This window comes from Coturnix japonica, chromosome 5 (assembly GCF_054131305.1).
Source record: "Coturnix japonica strain WE chromosome 5, WE-NBRP24, whole genome shotgun sequence".
NCBI lineage: Eukaryota > Metazoa > Chordata > Aves > Galliformes > Phasianidae > Coturnix > Coturnix japonica.
This window is the reverse complement of record NC_140667.1, coordinates 8407101-8425332: the sequence shown is the minus strand read 5'-3', so window position 1 is coordinate 8425332 and position 18232 is coordinate 8407101. Positions and strand designations below refer to the sequence as shown.

The 18232-nt window shown below is 44.9% G+C and overlaps 1 protein-coding gene across 1 annotated transcript; it reads right to left on the bottom strand.

Moving 5' to 3' along the window:
- Positions 1 to 7189: 7189 nt before the first annotated feature.
- LOC146760645 (uncharacterized) lies at positions 7190 to 14069 on the bottom strand. Its single transcript, XM_085547895.1, has 11 exons — positions 13945 to 14069; positions 13525 to 13618; positions 12422 to 12659; positions 12254 to 12307; positions 11853 to 11900; positions 11538 to 11745; positions 11058 to 11400; positions 10850 to 10979; positions 9438 to 9505; positions 8465 to 8808; positions 7190 to 7652 (listed from the first exon to the last, which is right to left on the bottom strand). Exons 1-6 carry the CDS (start codon positions 14067 to 14069, stop codon positions 11570 to 11572), a joined length of 735 nt encoding a protein of 244 aa, XP_085404021.1. The 3' UTR covers positions 7190 to 7652; positions 8465 to 8808; positions 9438 to 9505; positions 10850 to 10979; positions 11058 to 11400; positions 11538 to 11569.
- Positions 14070 to 18232: the final 4163 nt, after the last annotated feature.

Genomic DNA, 18232 nt, shown 5'->3' with positions numbered 1-18232 from the left:
GCAGAATAAAAATGTCTGGAGGGAAGCACTTTGTCACATACCTATGAAGAACTGGGGAAGCCTGCAGCGATTTCCAGCATCACAGGTCACTCTTTTTTCACATTCATGTCCTATTTTATGCATTGTTTTTTCTTTAGTTTTTTTTTCTCCTGTGGTTAAATGCTGGTAACAAAGTTCACAAGTGGCTGGATTTTGTACAATGCGCTATTTTTCTGTGGACTAACTAAGCTGTTCTTCAGAAACACTCACAACCTGTGCTTTCAGATGAGTGAAAATGGCAACATTTCTCCTGCACCACAAGAGAGCATTTGTCCAACAGTTCTTTTAAATGGCACAGTACTAAGTAAGCAGTAAAACAGATGACTGTCACCGAGAATAAAACCAAAGCAAGGGCACTTCTAAAATGGGAGTTCTGATTCTTCACTTAATTTTCCTTGTTTGAAATAAAGGTACCTTATTCCATCTGGTTTCCTTAGGGATAGTACCTTCATGTATTGCCAGCTTTCTCTGAGCTATTTCCAACAGAGAAACAAGTCTCTCAGTTTGAACAGCGTATCAAATAACCGGCCCTGCGCAGACCCGGAAACTATTGGATGTATTCACCTCGCACACTTCCAGGCAGCTCGGCCGCTGCCGCTGCCCATTCCCTTATGTTGGTATTAGGGCTCCTGCCCGTTAAGCAGCCACTAAGGTACCGACTGCCGCACGAGCCTGGAAGCCGGGACTGGAGAGCCGCACGGGGGCGTATATCCCACAGCATATTGGGTCAGCTTCCACTTCTCCCGGGATCTCTCTTTTAATGGTTTTCCAGGGACAACACGAATTTCCAATTCACTGTATTTAAAGTCTCAATGTAATAGAAATTTTTGATGGTAAATTATGACATTTTGGCCCTCACCTGGGCAATATGAGGGACCAAAAGGTTCACTTAGTGTCTTGATTCTAGCAGAGAATCTTGTGGTGATGATAAGGAATTATGTCATTAAATGTAAACATGTTTTACATCGATTCAAATGCGTTCCACTCTGGGTGAGAGCGCAGGAAACTTGGCTTTAATGTCACTTAAAATACAAAGAAACAGATTTATGTTTTTGCTAAAAGTCAGGGTTACAGTATAAGTGGTTTTTATTTATTTATTTATTTATTTATTTAAATCAATATTGAGATATTTTCTCAGATGTCTGTATGTGATATAAATGTTTTTCTGTTTTACAATGTTTCCGTTTGTATGGCAATTTGATCAAACCGTGTCATCATTCACGAATTAGGAATAGCACCGAGTAACAGCCTGTGACCCGGGATCTGGATTATTTTGTGAGCGGAGCTGCCGGTGAAAAGGAATGTAAGAAAGGACAGAAAGAACCGCGTTGCGGTACAAGCAGGATTGTACAGAGCAGCAGCTACGGATCGAGATAAAGACTTCACAGAGCAGCGGCTGCGGAGCAGGAAACACAGCGTGAGAACCGAGGACACCTCTAGCAAAAGAATGAACGGCTCGCAGTTTTGAAGGGGGGTTTTAGGGTTGTTAGTGCGGTAGTTTTCCTCCAATTAGCGAGTGTGTTTTTCAAGCACCCTCGTCTGTCTGCTGTAAAATTATGGCTTTTCGGGCAATAAAGCGGAAGCTTGTTTATCACTCATACCGAGTCGGCTACCCGCTTCCCCGCGCTTAGTTTGGCGGCGTTTCTCCGCCGGCAGAACCGGACGGGGATACGACACGAGTGACACGGAGCGGGGGGGGATCGTGACGGTCGGAGACGTTGACGCGCCACGGCGGAGCGGGCGACCCGCACCCAGATAATGCACCCGAGAGGAGTCACTTCATCCAAAGGACCGCCGCCCACGGACGAGCGGCCGCCGAATCGGGTACACCCCAAAGGGACGGCAGCGTACAGGGGACACACAACGGAGCAGGAAAAAGGAGGGTGAGACGTTACGGCGCGGGGCCGGTTCCGAGAACCTGTCGCAAGTTGTTTCCGACGAGCTGTTGCTGTTTCTCACTTCTAGCAGCGGGGTGCGAAAGGAACTCCGGAGCACACGGGCCCCGCTCGTGGGACGTGACACGGCAGCCGCCGGGATCGCCGCAGGACTCGGCCCGTCGTCCCGCAAGCGGCCGCGGCACGGCGCTATAGGGCGGCTCCCGGCCGAGCGCGGCGCGGTGCCGGCACGGAGCGGCACGGGCGGCTGCGGCCGCTCCCTCCGCCCTGGCCGGGGCCGCGCTGACACCCAGCGGCTGCTGGGAGCCGCCGCCCGACGCTCTCCGTCCGGCCCAGGCCGCTCCCTCCCCCGGCTGCCGCGGGCTCTCCTGGCCGCGCTCTGCCCGCGTCAGCCGCAACGGAGGAGTTTGGCCCCGTGTGGCCCGTCCGTTTTGCCCCGAAAGCGGAGCGCCGTGCCCATTGCCATCTCTCTACTCGCTCCGGCAAAGTTTCTCTCTCACTGCCTCGTCTTTTTAATTTGTTTCGTTAAGAATCTTCGGATCAAATGTTACGCAGTAACCAAAAGAACACTACGGTGACACACGTGAGATACTCAGATAACTGCTCCCTCACGTCACAGATGTGCTGATAGAGTGGTCTTCCAGAGCTGCTGTGTAGTTTAATTCTTACTGGGAGCTTAGGAAATACAATTTGGGGCATATTATACATATTATATATATTATACGTATTATACATATTATATATTATACACATTATACATATTATACATATTGTATATATTATACACATTATACATATTATACATATTGTATATATTATACACATTATACATATTATACATATTATATATATTATACACATTATATATATTGTATATATTATACACATTATACATATTATACATATTATATATATTATACACATTATATATATTGTATATATTATACACATTATACATATTATACATATTATACATATTACATATGTATCACATCTGCATGAAGCTTAAGCAATACCGTAAGGTTTTAAGTTCTCTAAATCTGTGATTATGCAACAATTAAGCTGGAATAAAGCCACAGCCTGAAATGAGTGTGATGGCCGATGCTGCTCGTGCGTAACAAGTGAATATCCCAGCGGTACCGAGACGGCATCTTTGTTCCACAGCCTCCACGCAGGGCGTGCGTGTATTTCCCCCCAGAAACTGACAATGTCAGTAAAACAGGACCCGTACTGATTCGGTAGTGCCCAAACTTCATCCCGACACAGCCGGGAAATGGTTTGCAAACACCGGATGCTTTCAGCGACTGGGATTTCAGATACGTTTCTAGCAGGGCTTTCTCCCCTCCCCATGAAAACAGACTCGCGTTCCCCTTTAACAACTCATTGATTTATTTAACAATACAGATTTCTTTCTACTGTATGTTTTAGCTGAGAGAACTTGAGAAACAAAATTAGGGAAGGAACAGTGGAGAGAAAACACGACATAGTCCTTCACTGTCTACTCTGTCACAGAAGGGTGTCAGCACAACCCACGACCCATAGCTTACGATAATAAGGAGGTCCTTAGTGAGAACTGCAGCCCAGGAAATAGGGAGAAGAAAAGTGTTACCCAAAAAATATTATTATGTTTTTAATTATTATTTCCTACTACTCAAATCAGTAATTGTTTATTTTGTCAGCAAATATAATGTTCACAAGCCGAGTCTGTTTTTCTCAGGGCAGAATCATAAAGCGATCTGTCTCCCCGTTCTTTCGGTGTCAGAGATTTCCGCCTTTAGTTCTCGATGAAGAGGGGCACCGAGAGAACGGCCAGACGGGAGCGCGTCCTTTAGCCGCGGCCAACTCACCGCAGCATCAGCAACCATTCACGGACACTCGGCCACTTCACTGGAAAGAAACTGAGCAATCAAATGTAGGTTTGAGATTTGCTCTAGTCGTGATACAAGCCAGTTCACTTTTAGGTACTGCCAGATAGAACAGATCCTCGCTTCTTGTCATATGTCTCTGTTAGAGTAAGTAATAGGTAGCAGTTAAAGCAGTCCAGATCAAAAACCACACGTTAGGGTTTCGTAATTTGGTTGATGTTGCTATTCGACATCAGTGCACCGTGTGGGATAACGGGAGTTAAGGGCACAGTTTTTTTTTTCCTTTTCTGCGGGCCCCCTTAATTGGGCACGGGGGGAGGGGTCAACGGGGGGAGGTCGGGACGAGGACGGGGTTTTTTATCGCTCGGTTCCCCGCGAAGAGTCGGCGCGGTCGGAACTTCCCCCCTCCGACATCCCGCCGGTGAGATTGGGACTCGGTTGTCTCATTGTTGAAGCTCTCTCGTTATTGTTTAGTGATATTGGGTTTATTAAACTGCCTTTCGTTCTCAAATCATTCCCTTGCCGCGCCGCACCGCGCAGTTCGAGAAGGGAGGTGCCTTTGTTCCTTGTCTCCCTGCGTTTGTTCCCGCTGTCACGGAGTGAGCTCTAGAAAGAACTCCGTGACACCACATCAGTGCTTCGCTCTTCACTTAGGAACGGCTTACAGTGCGTGTGCAGTCATACACGGTGATTGTGTTAAAAAAAAAAAAAAAAAAAAAAAAAAAAAAAAAAAAAGGCAGACAAAAAGAAAAAAAAAAAAAAAGAAAAAAAATTGGCTCAGCTGGAAGCCGTTATCGAACACCTGGTGGGAAGGCAGGGCCAACCCAGGGCAGCTCAGGTGTACGCAATACACATTAGTGACGGGAAGGGGTGGAGCCAGGATCCACCGCCTCGCAGATCTCATTTTAGGGTCGGCGGTGGAGGTGAGAGCATCTTACTTGTGATCGTGGCCCAGTAGAGGTTTTCTGAAGGTAAGCGGCTTTTTTTCTTTGCATCAGCAGCTGTGGCAGCTCCCGCGTTTGGGCTCGCTGTCGTTTGTTGCAGCCCAGGACTTTGTTGTGCCGCTCTTACTGCTGTGCTTTGTATCACGTAGCATTACACACACACAGACCACATAAAAGGCAAGTCCCTCTCATGTTTATAATCTCCTCGCAAGTGCTAGAAGCCTGCAATGAGGCCTTTTTTCCTTTGAAATAAATTAACCCGATTCCCTCAACTTTTTTTGTTAGGAGAGGCAGTGCCAACTGGTGAAATAGGTTTTCTAGCTAAGAATTTGTTCGACCCATTCTTGTGTGCTTTTGCAAAGCTAGACAAGTTTATAGGATTTCATGTCTGGGGAAACTTATTGAGAAGTGCATAGGAAACTGGTAATCACAGACCGAACCTGTGATTAAGCACCCGAGGCAATTGTCGGGTCAGCTGTGGGAACGTGGGTGGAGGCAATTCAGCTCGACTCCACCTGTCCTAGATTTCATTTAAGGGCTGACCAGCACTAAGGCAGCATCTCTTTTGGAGATGGCTCCTTCGTGGTGTTTGTGTGACGAGCTTCAACATTTTCCATCTAGACCAAAGTCCTCTGAATTGGTGAGTTTTTTTCTATAATCTCTGGCTATATTTTTTTCCACCTTTCTTGTACTATTTCCAGCTGTACATTACTATTGTTGCATTATTGTAGTGTTCAAGAAGGATGAGCAATTTATCTTTCCTCAGGGAAGCAGTTCTGTCTGATGTCTGCAAACAAGACAATTTCAACATCTTATAAAAATCATAAAAGTTTATTATTAAAAAAAAAATTTAAAAAAAATAAAAAAAGGGGTGGGGGGTGTGAAAGAGCCAGAACAAAACACACACACATACAAAATAAGCCAAAAATAAAAATAAAAAGAAAAAAGACAAGAAAACCAAAGTAAGACTTGTTGAATGAAGATTTGTGAAGAGGTTTTTTTTTAATGCCTCAGCTAGGAACAAAATAAATTACATACACCTTCAAACTGACTTGACAGAAGTTAACATATTGCTTTAGTGTGACTAAACATAAAACAACACTCTGTGACTGATGGTGCTTTTTTGAGAAGTCTTGAGACTGGTGACCTGGAAAGTCTGGGGCGCATCTAATAAAATTAAAAAGGACAGTGTGTCTCAGTCTAAATAGCTTATACTGTAAGCAGTAACATTTGCACGACTGTAAGGGAACTGCTGAGTCAGGGCCCCAACCAGCCAGAGAGCACCTGGAAGAAGAGATGGGGTCAGGCTCGGGGGCGCAGGTGAAGAGGATTCAGCCAAGCTGAATTCAGCTGGATTCAGCTCCGCCTCTCTTAAGCCTCATTGAAAGGCTGACCCCCACCGAGGAAGGATCTCTTTTGGGAGAGTCCTCCTCTGCAGAGTTACTGTGTGTGCCTATATAATCTTTGCAGACAGATGAGCATTCTTCTTCTAGGGTCATGCTCTCTGCAGCAGACCGGTGCAGTTACAAAGATGAATTACAAAGCATTGCTCTCCCCTTACTTTCTCTCCCCTTACTTTTTTTCCTCCTTCTTCTGCTGTTTGTTTTTGGTTTTGGTTTTTTTTTGTGTGTGTGTGTGTGTGTGTGCATCGAGTCCTTAAGAACCTACAAACTGCAGAGGAAGCCTAATGCAGGTAAAGTAGTTTAAGACCTCCTATTGTCCTTGTAATGTTTTGTTTTCTCTAATTTTAAAGAAAAAAAATCCCCTTAGTTTGACATTAATTGCATAGGTATGGGGGTAAAGGCTTTACTTCTCTGTGTGGTAACCCAGATTGGTATAGAAGGGAGATTAGTGTGGATGTAATTACCACAGGTGAGCATAGAGAGTGGAAAAGGTTTTTTTTTTCTCGCTGTCTGGTGAAGGTTTATTACTCCACATATACAATTATAGGACAAAAGTTAGGTTAGATTTTTTAAGCTGCTCACTGTCTAATGCCATTTGTTCTTACTGAGCTCACAAGAACTAAGGGATGAGGGCTTTTGTTTCTGATTTACCATAAAAATAAAAAAGAGAAAGGAAGTCCCTTTTTGTCTTTGCTGGCTGAGGGATACAATTATACGGTCTGGCCCTCTAATTAAAGTGACTGGGTAGGGAGAGCAGGTAGCTCTGTTTGGAAGGGAAGACAGTGCAGGGACTGGTTTCAATACCAGAAGCTCTTATGAATGCAGGCATTCAGGAAATATATTATGACCCCACAGAGGAGTGTGAGAGGTGGTGTTTCAGTGGGTTTTTTTTTTGTTGTTTTTTTTTTTTTTTTTTTTTTTTTGCAGTTTTAGGCTTGTATAGCTGCAACCCAAAGTTGTTGTTCAGCCATTATGCATAATAATAATGTCAGTACGTAGAAAATGTGATCAGTGAAATGATACAGATTGTAAAACTGACCAAGTTCAGGGTAATTCAACAGGCTTTATTCCATTTCGCTATTAGAACAATACATCCATTAACTTCAGCTGTCTAATACATTAAGTCAATAAATGGCTGTTATATTAACAGAACATAATTAAAAGACAACAATAATGCTCTGAGGCAGCATCCAAAGAAGGGCACAAACTCATTCCATTCAACTTAGCTGAAAGGGAGCATTTGCAAGGTGTGGTCAGCTTCTTTTCCCAGGCAGCTTTTCTGCTTGTTAGGTCAAAAGAAGCACAGGCTGAAGATGAAAAAAAAACTCACTCTAAGGAAGGTTGAGATATCAGAACAGGCTTCCTCGAGGCAGCAGTCACAGCCCAGGGCTGACCCACTTCACAAAGCGCTTCGATGCAGCTCTCATCTTGAACAGTTGAAGTCAGGGCAATCTCACATAGAAGTAGGAGTCGCATGTCCATTCCAACCAGGTTGGCTTTCTGATTCTATAAACAAAAAGACATTTAATTAGTGGATTTGTTTATCCATAAAGTTTCTCTCAGTAATATACTTTTTAGACATCCCTATTTAAAATAGCACCCCATTCTGTTTATCTCAGAGAGCAACACCACAATTGCCTACCACCATAATAAGGAATTAGTGAGTAAAATTACCCTGTAACTCATCAGAACTGTGCTGCAGTTTAGTCACTAGCGTTTGAGTTACATATGATGCTGCTTCCTTAAATTTCTCCCTTGAATTACCCACAAGTTTCACTTTAGTGGCAGCACCAATAGATCCTTAACTAATTGGAAGTGAAACCAATTATTAATTACATACTCACATAGAGATAGAAATGCTTTTGTGTAGTATATTCATGTATGGCGGAACCACAGTGCAGTTCTCTTACTTTTGTTAAAGAGCAAAATGCAGAGCATAATGCATTTCTATAGTTAAGTTTGTATAGTTAAAGTTAACTCTCAGCATGTGACAAAGGTTCACAGGCACTAACTTCAATGTTGGACTTAAAGGGTCACGCATTGAAGCACTAGCTCAGTTTACCTAGTGAGAAAGCAGAGATTGTTCTCAGTGAGCTCCTTTGTTAAACAAAAAAAAAAAACAACCAGGGTTTTTCTCTTTATTTATTTTAAAACAGGGCAGTCACTGAGCCATACCTGAGCTCAAGAAACAATTCTATCTGGAAATACAGCTACAACACAAACACTGGCAACACAGTCAGCCATTACACTCTGCACAAAGCAAGTCTGATGCACAATATCTATGCCGTAAAAATATTTGTTATTGATTGAAGTCTCACTTTGTCTTTTACAGAGCATGCAGTGCCAAAGAGCCAATCACTTCAGGGATCATCCCTCTTCCTCTTCACATTCCCCAAGATGGAAACCTTCAGCAGCAAACAAGCAAGGCCAGCGCACAGAAAGAGACCGCACACCCACATCTTTGTGAGGTATGTAAGGAATTACTGTTTTAAGTTAGAGACAGACAGGTATCCACTCCACGACAAACCCTCAAGCGAGCTAAGCCTAGTCCTTCCCCTACAGGGCAGATAGTCTCAGGCATCTCAGATCCCACAGGCAACGCAGAACAGTAGCGCTCACATCAGAAATAATCCCACCAAAGAGCCTTCAGGAGCCAATAATCCTGCAAAAAGGAATTATCACTCACTTATCAAACCACAGAAATCAGCTTAGTTACCAGTATTTTAGAGGTAGGCATTGAAATAATAATAGAATTTTATCCTGAAGGCATCCTTTACAGTTTTGCTCTAGTAAGAAGATGAAGCAGGAGACAAGCTATTGAGGGAGAGCTAGCTTTTCACTATTTAAATCCAGATCTTTTTAAGTCCCCCATCTAGCAATTCAGCACATTGTACAGGGGGCACACTCTTACATACCAAGTAGAGTGTACTGTATCTGCCCAAAGAGATAGCTTAATTTTTTATATATGTATAAATCAGTTGTCCTCAGAGAGCTCTCAGAACAGCTTTCACCAGCATTTCCATTTATTTCCCCATTTGGTTATATTTTTTCTTGCCAAGAGGAAATGACAATAAAGCCCTAGAGAGCATAATAGCAGCTTCCCTCCTTCATAATCACTCAGCTTACTTAGAGTGTTGATACTGAAAACCACCCATAGCACACACAGGACTAACATATGTGGCAAGCAGCTCAGTCTAGCTCACCTCCAGCCACTTCCCCAAACCTTAGTAACCAGGAAATTCCCTGTACCCCCTAAGGTATAAGGCCAGAGCCATTCCAAAGACATCTTACCTGATGCTTGTAATAAAGTCATCTTCTTCAGCAGGATACAGAACCCAGCTTCTCTCTCGAGCTCATTCCTGCAGGACCAAGACCACCACCACCAAGGAGTCATCACCACCCAGGAGCCACTCCAAGTCCCACAGAAGACCCCTTCACCATGGAGGGGCCACCCCATCACAGTCCCACTCAGGGGGAGCCCCAAGGGGAACAGGGGGACTTAGCCTCCCACCACACTCAGGGGGGCGGAGGGAGTCCCAGAGGGGGCAAGGGAGGGCCGAGGGAGGGCCTAAGGGGGCAGGGGAGGGCCGAGGGAGGGCTAAGGGGGAGGGTGGAGGGAGGGGCCCCAAGGGGGCAAGGGGAGGGTGGAGGGAGGGGCCCCAAGGGGGCAAGGGGAGGGTGGAGGGAGGGGCCCCAAGGGGGCAAGGGGAGGGTGGAGGGAGGGGCCCCAAGGGGGCAAGGGGAGGGGCCCCCAAGCGGGGCCCCCAAAAAAATGCCACTGACATGCCCACCCTCCCGCCAAAAAAAAAAATATATCTCTTTAGAGATAGTGCAAAATCCGTCCTCCAGCACCATTACAAGGGGGAGAACACAACTCAGGCTGAGTCTAGACTCAGCCTGAGTTGTGTTCTCCCCCAGCAAAAAGAAAAACTTAGAAAATAAAAATATAAAAAAAACTTAAACAACTTTATAAAAAAACAAACTACAAAGTCACAAAAAAAACCAAGAAAAACTACAAAAACCTAAGAAAAACCAAGTTACTAAAAAAACCAAAAAACCCAACAACTTACTAAGAAAAACCACAAAAAAAACCAACTACAAAAACACCAAGAACCAAAAACCAACTACAAAAACACCAAGAACCAAAAACCAACTACAAAAAACACCAAGAACCAAAAACCAACTACAAAAAACACCAAGAACCAAAAACCAACTACAAAAAACACCAAGAACCAAAAACCAACTACAAAAAACACCAAGAACCAAAAACCAACTACAAAAAACACCAAGAACCAAAAACCAACTACAAAAAACACCAAGAACCAAAAACCAACTACAAAAACACCAAGAACTTAATTTAAAAAACCAAAACTACAAAACAAACTTACTAAAAAAAAACCTACTACAGAAAACCAATTGCTAACAAAAACCAACAAATTACTAAAAAACCAACTACTAAAAACCAACAACTTACTCAAAAACTAAGAAAAACCACAAAAAAGAGCTTTAAGAAACCAACTACGAAAAACCAACAAGTTACTAAAAAACCAACTACAGAAACCAACTACACAAACTTAAAATAAAACCAACTTAAAGCCAAACCATCACGCTCCAAAAAAAAAAAAAAAAACCAAACAAAACCAAACCACATAATCCCCTGACAGCCAAAGGCAACACACCCCGAACTACTCAAAGACACCCACCTGACTCCACGCAGACGCATCCAGACCGTGCCGACTCTGCTCCTCAAACTGCTGCTGAGGGGATGCTGCCACAGCCGGGCCGCGGGGCTCGCTCGTCCTCGCTGCCGAATGCTCCGCTGCAGCGCTCAGCCTGTCATAAAAGCAGCAAAACGTGACATCCGGAACGTGCTGTCCCGACACCGTGCCGCCAAAGGAAGGGGACGCCTACCGGCCGCTGTCACGCCGCCTGTCCTTCTCGCCCTCCCTCAAGGCTGCTCTCACTCGCGCTGTCCTTCCGTCCTCGCCCGCCTGGCCTGGAACAAAGACCGAAAACAACGGAACACGAAGCTCTTCGATACTCGCTTCTGCCGGCTTCCTCGGCACGCCTGGGCTTAGCCCATTACGATCCAGGGTAAAAGACGCTAAGGGGATACTTTATTGCTCTCTTCTGCTATCTCTGAGGTGCTTACCGTGAGGGCAGGGCTACTGACTAGTCTCTTCTCACTGGTGACGAGATGACAAAAAAAGACCTCCCAAAAAAAGACCTCCGCTTGCCACGAGGTACCTTTAGGCTGGAAGACAAAAACCGCAACTTTACACAAAGGACAGTTGAACGCTGGAATAGGCTCCCAAGGGAGGTGGTTGACTCCACGCCCTGGGATCTGTTCGGAAGCCCTTTGGATGTGGTGCTCCAATAGAAGATACTTACTGCCTTGCGTCTTCCCGGTCTAATCCCAAACTTCACCGTATCGCCCGCGAGCCCTTCCTACACCGGGAATACGAGCTCCGGCAGCGCCTCGACTGGGGTGAGGCGCCCCGGGGCTCCCCTACTTCTTCCTTCATCCTCAGGCAGAGCTCAAGGAGTTCCGGAAAAGAACACGGCGGTCCGGTCGTGCGAGCCGTGCCGCCGCGTCTCCCTGATGGGAAAGAGATCGCGCTCCTCAAGTTACAAATAAAGGGCAGGGGGTGAAACTAAAAAGGCCGAAAGGCGGCCTGACAAGAGAGCCCAGAACAAAGAGCTTACCGAGCGGCTTCTGAGCGCTCGCCGCTTCGGGCTGACGAGAAGCTCGGCCTGAAAGAGAAGAAAACTTGTTTCAGCAGCGCTTTGCGTTGCTGCACCCTCGCCTTCCAAGCCTCCCCGAGGCTGGAACAATACGGCCCCGTCTCGCTCGCTCCTACCGCTGACATCGAGAGAACCCGAAGCCCTCGATAAAAAGCCCGGAGGGGGCTGAAAGCGCCCCGGGACCCCGCCACGACTCGGAGAACGGAGCGGCGGCCCGCTCCGAAAACGGGGCGACCTTAACCCGGCTCCGAGAAGCCGAGGGAGCCGAACGGAGTGCGGGGAGAGCCCGGCGGCCTCCCGCTGCGGGCGGACGGCCCCGAACGGCTCCCCGGAGCTCGGTGGGTCCGCGGTCCCGTTCCTACCTGAACGACTCACCGGATCGGGTTCATCTTCACCGGGAAACGTCCCACTGCAACCTGAAACAAAACGGCATAAACACAAAGAGAACGTTACAAGACAAATCCCAAACCCAAGGACCCGTTTCAAAAGCAGCCCATCGCGGTGCTCCGCAGCCCCAGCAGAGCCCAAACCTGACGAAGGAGCGGAGCCCACGCCGACGTCCGCACTCCATGAGATCCCGGAGCCGTCTGATGGCTCCCTGCGGCCTCGGGAGGAGCTTAAGAGCCGCTCGGGCCGGAACCCGCCCCCGGCCGCCAACGAGGCGCAGCTGAGCCCGGGCGGCCGCGGCCCCGCGGCACCTGGCGGTAGTTTCCTCGTTAGCGCCGGCCGGGGGCCTTGACAGCTCGACACGTGCGCTACAGATCTGATCTAAGGATCCGAATTGCACTTTAAAAAGAAAAAGAAAAAAGAAAATAAACAAAGATTTGTTGAAACAGTAAATACTTGGTATCTGACACAGAAAATGTGGCTGAAGGCAGCAGTGGAAACATGGGAGCGGGGATGTGACGGATTCCCCGGTGGGTCGGTGATGTGCCGGAGAAAATTCCTGTCAGGTACAATCTGAAGCGCAGCTTTGCCAGCTGTTCCGTACGGTGTCGCTTGGGATTACGCTCGTGTGTCACAAACACCAACTGCAATGCTTGTGGTGACATGTCAGCTATCTCCAGTTAAAGACACATGGACTCTGTACAGACTTCTGTCATCAAATTCACTTTCCGTGACATTTCGTTTTTAATTTAAACTCCTGAAAGTTGGACTCCGCTCATTTTCAGTTCTTACGACGGTAGAACTGTGAATGTTTTTATTGCATGCTGTCACACGTATATTTTACGTCGGATCCCGCTGAGGGCGCGCCATACGTTGCAAAGCTATTGCCGAACTACCTGTTACTTAGATCAAACCGGCCGTCTGCTCGGCTACGTTTCAGGGTGGGACTTGTGAGTTAATATACTGTATAAAGCAGTGCCGTCAGAGCGCTCTGTCACAGCTCTAAACGAACGGCCTGAGCGAACGGGGGTGCTCGGCGGAGGTGGACGAAGTGGGCGCAGGCGTACGGCTTCCGCGCCCCGCCCGGCTTGAGCGATCCGCGCTTTGTGAACTCGGCTGAGAAGGATCATGTAGTTCCAACCCCCTGCCTGGCAGGGCCACCAAACATACACCTTTACTAGATCAGGTTGCCCAGGGCCCCGTCCAACCTGGTCTTGAACACCTCCAAGGACGGGGCATCCACAACCTCCCTGGCCGGGGCCGCGCACTCTCGCTCCGGCAAAGTTTCTCTCTCACTACCTCGTCTTTTTAATTTGTTTCCGCCCACTTCTTTAGGAATGCTTGGATCAAGTGTTATGCCGTAGCCAAAAGAACGCTATGGTGAGGCACGTGAGATACTGAGATAACTGCTCCCTCACGTCACAGATGTGCTGATAGAGTGGTCTTCCAGAGCTGCTGTGTAATTTATTTCTTACTCGGAGCTTAGGAAAGACAGTTTGGGGCATATTATAGTAAAATATCACTTACATCTGCATGAAGCTTAAGCAATACCGTAACGTTTTGAGTTCTCTAGATCTGTACTTATGAAACAATTAAGCAGGAAAAAAGCTACAGCCTGAAGTCAGTGTGATGGCCGATGCTGCTTGTGCGGAACAAGTGAATATACCAGCGGTACGGAATCGGCATCTTTGTTCCACAGCCGCCACGCAGGGCGTGCGTGTATTTCCCCCCAGAAACTGACAATGTCAGTAAAACGGGACTCGTGCTGATTCGGTAGTGCCCAAACTTCATCCCGACACAGGAAAACGGGAAACGGTTTGCAAACACAGGATGCTCTCAGCGACTGGGATTTCAGATACGTTTTCAGCAGGGCTTTCTCCCCTCCCCATGAAAACAGACACGCGTTTGCATTTAACAGCTAACTGATTTATTTAACACAAATTTCTTTCTACAGCATGTTTTAGAAGAGACAGTTTGAGAACCAAAATTAGCTTTTCTTTTATTCCTTCTTAAAGTTTAAATGTTTATACAAAAACAACCTTAACTTCAGAAAATATAAAATTTACACACACACACAAAACTACATTAAAAAAAGAACAGAATCACGACAAACCAACAAAACAAACTAACAAAAAAAAAAAAAAACAACAATAAAACAGAAAAAGGATGAGAATTCAGTGTAAATGATCCAATTGCAAGGAAGGCGAGATGGGGTAATGTTGACGAGGCATCACGCTTGTTACACCTCAGTAGAGCTGAAGTTGTCAGTACAATACAAAAACAAAATACATTGCAGTTGTAATTAAAACCTGTCTTCATATATACATACATATATACATACATATACATACATATATATATATCGTATTATTTCATTATATAAATATCTGTAAATTATGCAGGCAATATAATTAACACATTAAATATATTATTTGCTCTTCACTGGAAAGTCACCGGAGTGGCATACGAGCGCTGCGCAGCACAGCGGTGCGCTACTGGACAGCGGTGAGCAGATCGTACACGTCCATCCTTGATGCGATAGTCCCTTGTCACTTTGCTGACCTGTGCTATTTCTCACACGTTCGACGACACGGTGAGAAACTCCAGTCACCGTCGGCAGTGATTTCCAGCGCTTCATTTCCTGGCATTAGTCTGTTATCTGACTTAGACGCAGTCACCTGCCAGACCCCCTGCTTCTCATTCCCTTTGGCACTTTATAACCTGAAGTCTCAAAATATCTCGTAGCTATCAGAGAGACTGGCTTCTAGATTGAGATATTTGGGATATGCAGTTCTTCAAGCCACCTTCAGGAATCTGTTGAAATATTCAAAGTAGGGCAGACAATTCATGAACAAATGTTGTGATACAGGAAACAAAAAAAAAAAAAAAAAAAAAAAAAGGAATCTATATAGCAATGGCTAACTTCAGATTCAATCTTTAACATTCTTTCTATTGCTTTATTATTAACACTTAACATTCATTTCTCATCTATTAAGTGACCAGAGCATCCTTCTGATGGAAGTGCTACGTTTCCTCCGACAACGGCAGGTAGTAAAGGGGATAGTAAACTTTAAAAACAGGTGTATATTTTAAAAATCTGTTAAAGGGATCAAATCTCTTTAAAACACCTAACATCTACTGAAATGTTATGCACAAAGTTTGCGGTAAGTCTATTTCCTGGTATTTGGCATATGCATAACTAATTTACTTCACATAGCTTTACCCGTATTTGACATTAGCTGAGCTTTTCTTTATTGTTAGCCACCTTGCTGGTTACTATGTAAATGGGAAGCTGGGTGAGGTGTGCAATTGGTGACACAAGATTTGGCAGCAGAACTTCCGGATAGGTTGACTGTAATACAAATTCAGTATTAGATCGATCACACACTGATATTTCACTGAACATTATCTATGGAGAACTAAAAGCACTTACTCTTGCTCTACAAAATGTATCAGGGAGGAAAGAAGAGAGGCTATTTCTTCTGATTGTGACTCATTTAGAAAAACTGTAATAGTTCAAGGAATTAAAAATCACAGTCATAGAATGCCAAAATGGCTTGTGTTGGAAGGGACCTCAAAGATCACCCAGTACCAACTCCCTGCATAGGCACGGTTGCTGATCACCAGATCAGGCTGCCCAGGGAACCATCCAGCCTGGCTGTGAGCGCCTCCAGGGATGGGGCATCCACAGCTTCTCTGGGCAGCCTGGGCCTGGGCCTCAAAGCCCTCTCAGTGAAAAATTTCAAAAGAGCATCTTAAGGAAAAATGGTATTTACTGCAGGAGAAAATAGGACAACAGCCATTCTCAGATATAGGTTTCCAGCCAGCGGTAGCTAAGTCACACGCTGTTTTGTTGATAATGCAGGTTTATATATCACCGTGTTGTGCATATGTAAAAATTCCTACCAGAAAAATTTATTTTAATGCTTACTAAAAGTGTACAAGTCTAGTGTTGAAATATCAGCATCTGCTATTTTCAGAAGTAAAACTCTTCACCTGATAAAATACAAACTCCCTGTTGTAGGCAGCAGGCTTTTTACTGCCTCTGAAGTCACTTTATATTCCTAGCCTTACACTGCCCTGCAGTGGCAAAACCAAAATCTGCAGGGATACTGTTTACACAGGATCTTCTAACTCCTGTAACTAGAAGGAGTTTGCCCATTACTAGGAGGGACCATTACACCCTGCAGTGCCATGGTTTTTTCTTGTAAAAAAATATTTTTCTAGTAAAAAATATTAAGTGTAGGTCCTATTGAAGAAATGCAGTGAGTTCTAGGAGTTCAGTTTCCTAATATTCCTCTCATCGTCCCAGCACAGACAGGTGTTAAACATGCCGGATCAAACGACTAAGGGCAAATGCAGCCCTGAGCTGAGAAAGAAAACTACAGAGCCTTGTGTCTACAATGCCATTTACAATAACATCAGACCTATCGGCTACAAGAGCTACAGTTCTATCAGATGAATCCAATGGTGTATTCCGAAACAAGCAGCGTTAACAGAAACAAGAACCTGCAGCTCATTCTGTTGCTATCTCACAATAGGGACTTTTTTGCAGCACTCTGTACATCACCTTCCTAAATACCAATGCTAACATGCAGAATCTGTCAGTATCGGCCCATAAACTGCGTCAAGAGCCATCTTTTTCTTATGCTTGCAGGCACAGGCAGCTCCAGCAAGACTCTAAGACTATGAGGTATTTGAAAATGCTAATAAACCCCTATGGTTAACTGGGATTCAATCTCAGAGTAAAGGCTGGTTTTCTTTCACGTAAGGTGCCCAAAGGAATATGCAGCAACAGGCAGCAAGTGACAATATGGGGATTTAGAATTATATTATTCTAATGTGCTCTAATAGCTCGATATCATGTGTCACACTAGCCACTTTCTTGTAGATTTTCAGGGTATAACACAATGAAATCACTCTACCTACTCTACTCCTAAGGCATTTGTTTTCTCACTTATTTACCTTATAACAATTGTGCATGTTTGAAACTTTCATTAAAAGACACGTATCTATTTCATTTTATATGTCAATGCATAAGTTAATATGCTAACTGTTGAGAGGCAGCTTGTCAGCTTATGAACATCAAGACAGGTTGCTCTCGGGTCTCAGTCATGTTACAGGAAAAAATTCATATTCTCTTGCAGAGACTTCTATCCAAGACATTCTGACATAAATGAAAGACGAGTCATCTCTTAACACAGACAGAACTTGCCATAGCTGTCTTAATTCCAATGCAATACACTACCCTTTTCTGCTTTGTGTTAAACTGAACCAATTTCTGAGTCAGAGATTAAATGTTTTTGTGCGCACGAGTTTGGGAGCTGGTAGTTTTAAGTCTTCTGCTACTCTGTAGTCCATCAATTTTTTGTTCCTTTTACATAAACAAGGTCAGTGGCAGAATTCAAATCTCAGCGTCAGGTCAGTTTACTTACAGTAAGAAAGTTCTACAGGTTCCTTCACATTTGGTCAGGACAACTCTCTCCAGAGAACAGCAGTTCTTATAGACAGTGAAGTCTCTTCTCTCATGGACAGAGCGTGGCGTGGGCCTATCCAAATGTACACCTGAAGGGAAAGATCAGAAAATACTTTCAGTGAAATAGCTCAATTTTGTCCCTGAAGTTCAGTACTCTCAGCTTTGCCAGTGCTCTGAAAGAATTGTCTTGAGAGCTCTTTCTGCTTCAGTTTAAACCCTCCCAGACAGATTGGGCGCTGAATGCTGAGAGTAACAAACATAAGCATGGGTGCATCTATTTAAATACAAACATATCAGCCTCTGCATGATAGAATGGGCTGATTTAAGAAACAAATTCATTTTCTGTACTGTTATTTCAGGTACGGCGACATACTTACAGGTTTGGCAACAACCGTTAGATAAGAATGTAACAGTTCCCTAGAAGAACAAAAAAAGACAGGAAAAATAGTATTATTTTCTTTTCCTGTGTTAAAGACAT

Excerpts from the sequence above, each read along its gene's own strand:
- LOC146760645 (XM_085547895.1), bottom strand. The coding sequence starts at position 14,069 with ATGAAGTTTGGGCACTACCGAATCAGCACGAGTCCCGTTTTACTGACA. Across the intron at positions 11,901-12,253 it reads CGATCCGGTGAGTCGTTCAG|GCCGAGCTTCTCGTCAGCCC; the intron begins GTAGGAACGGGA and ends CTTCTCTTTCAG. Across the intron at positions 11,746-11,852 it reads GAGCGCTCAGAAGCCGCTCG|GGAGACGCGGCGGCACGGCT; the intron begins GTAAGCTCTTTG and ends CTTTCCCATCAG.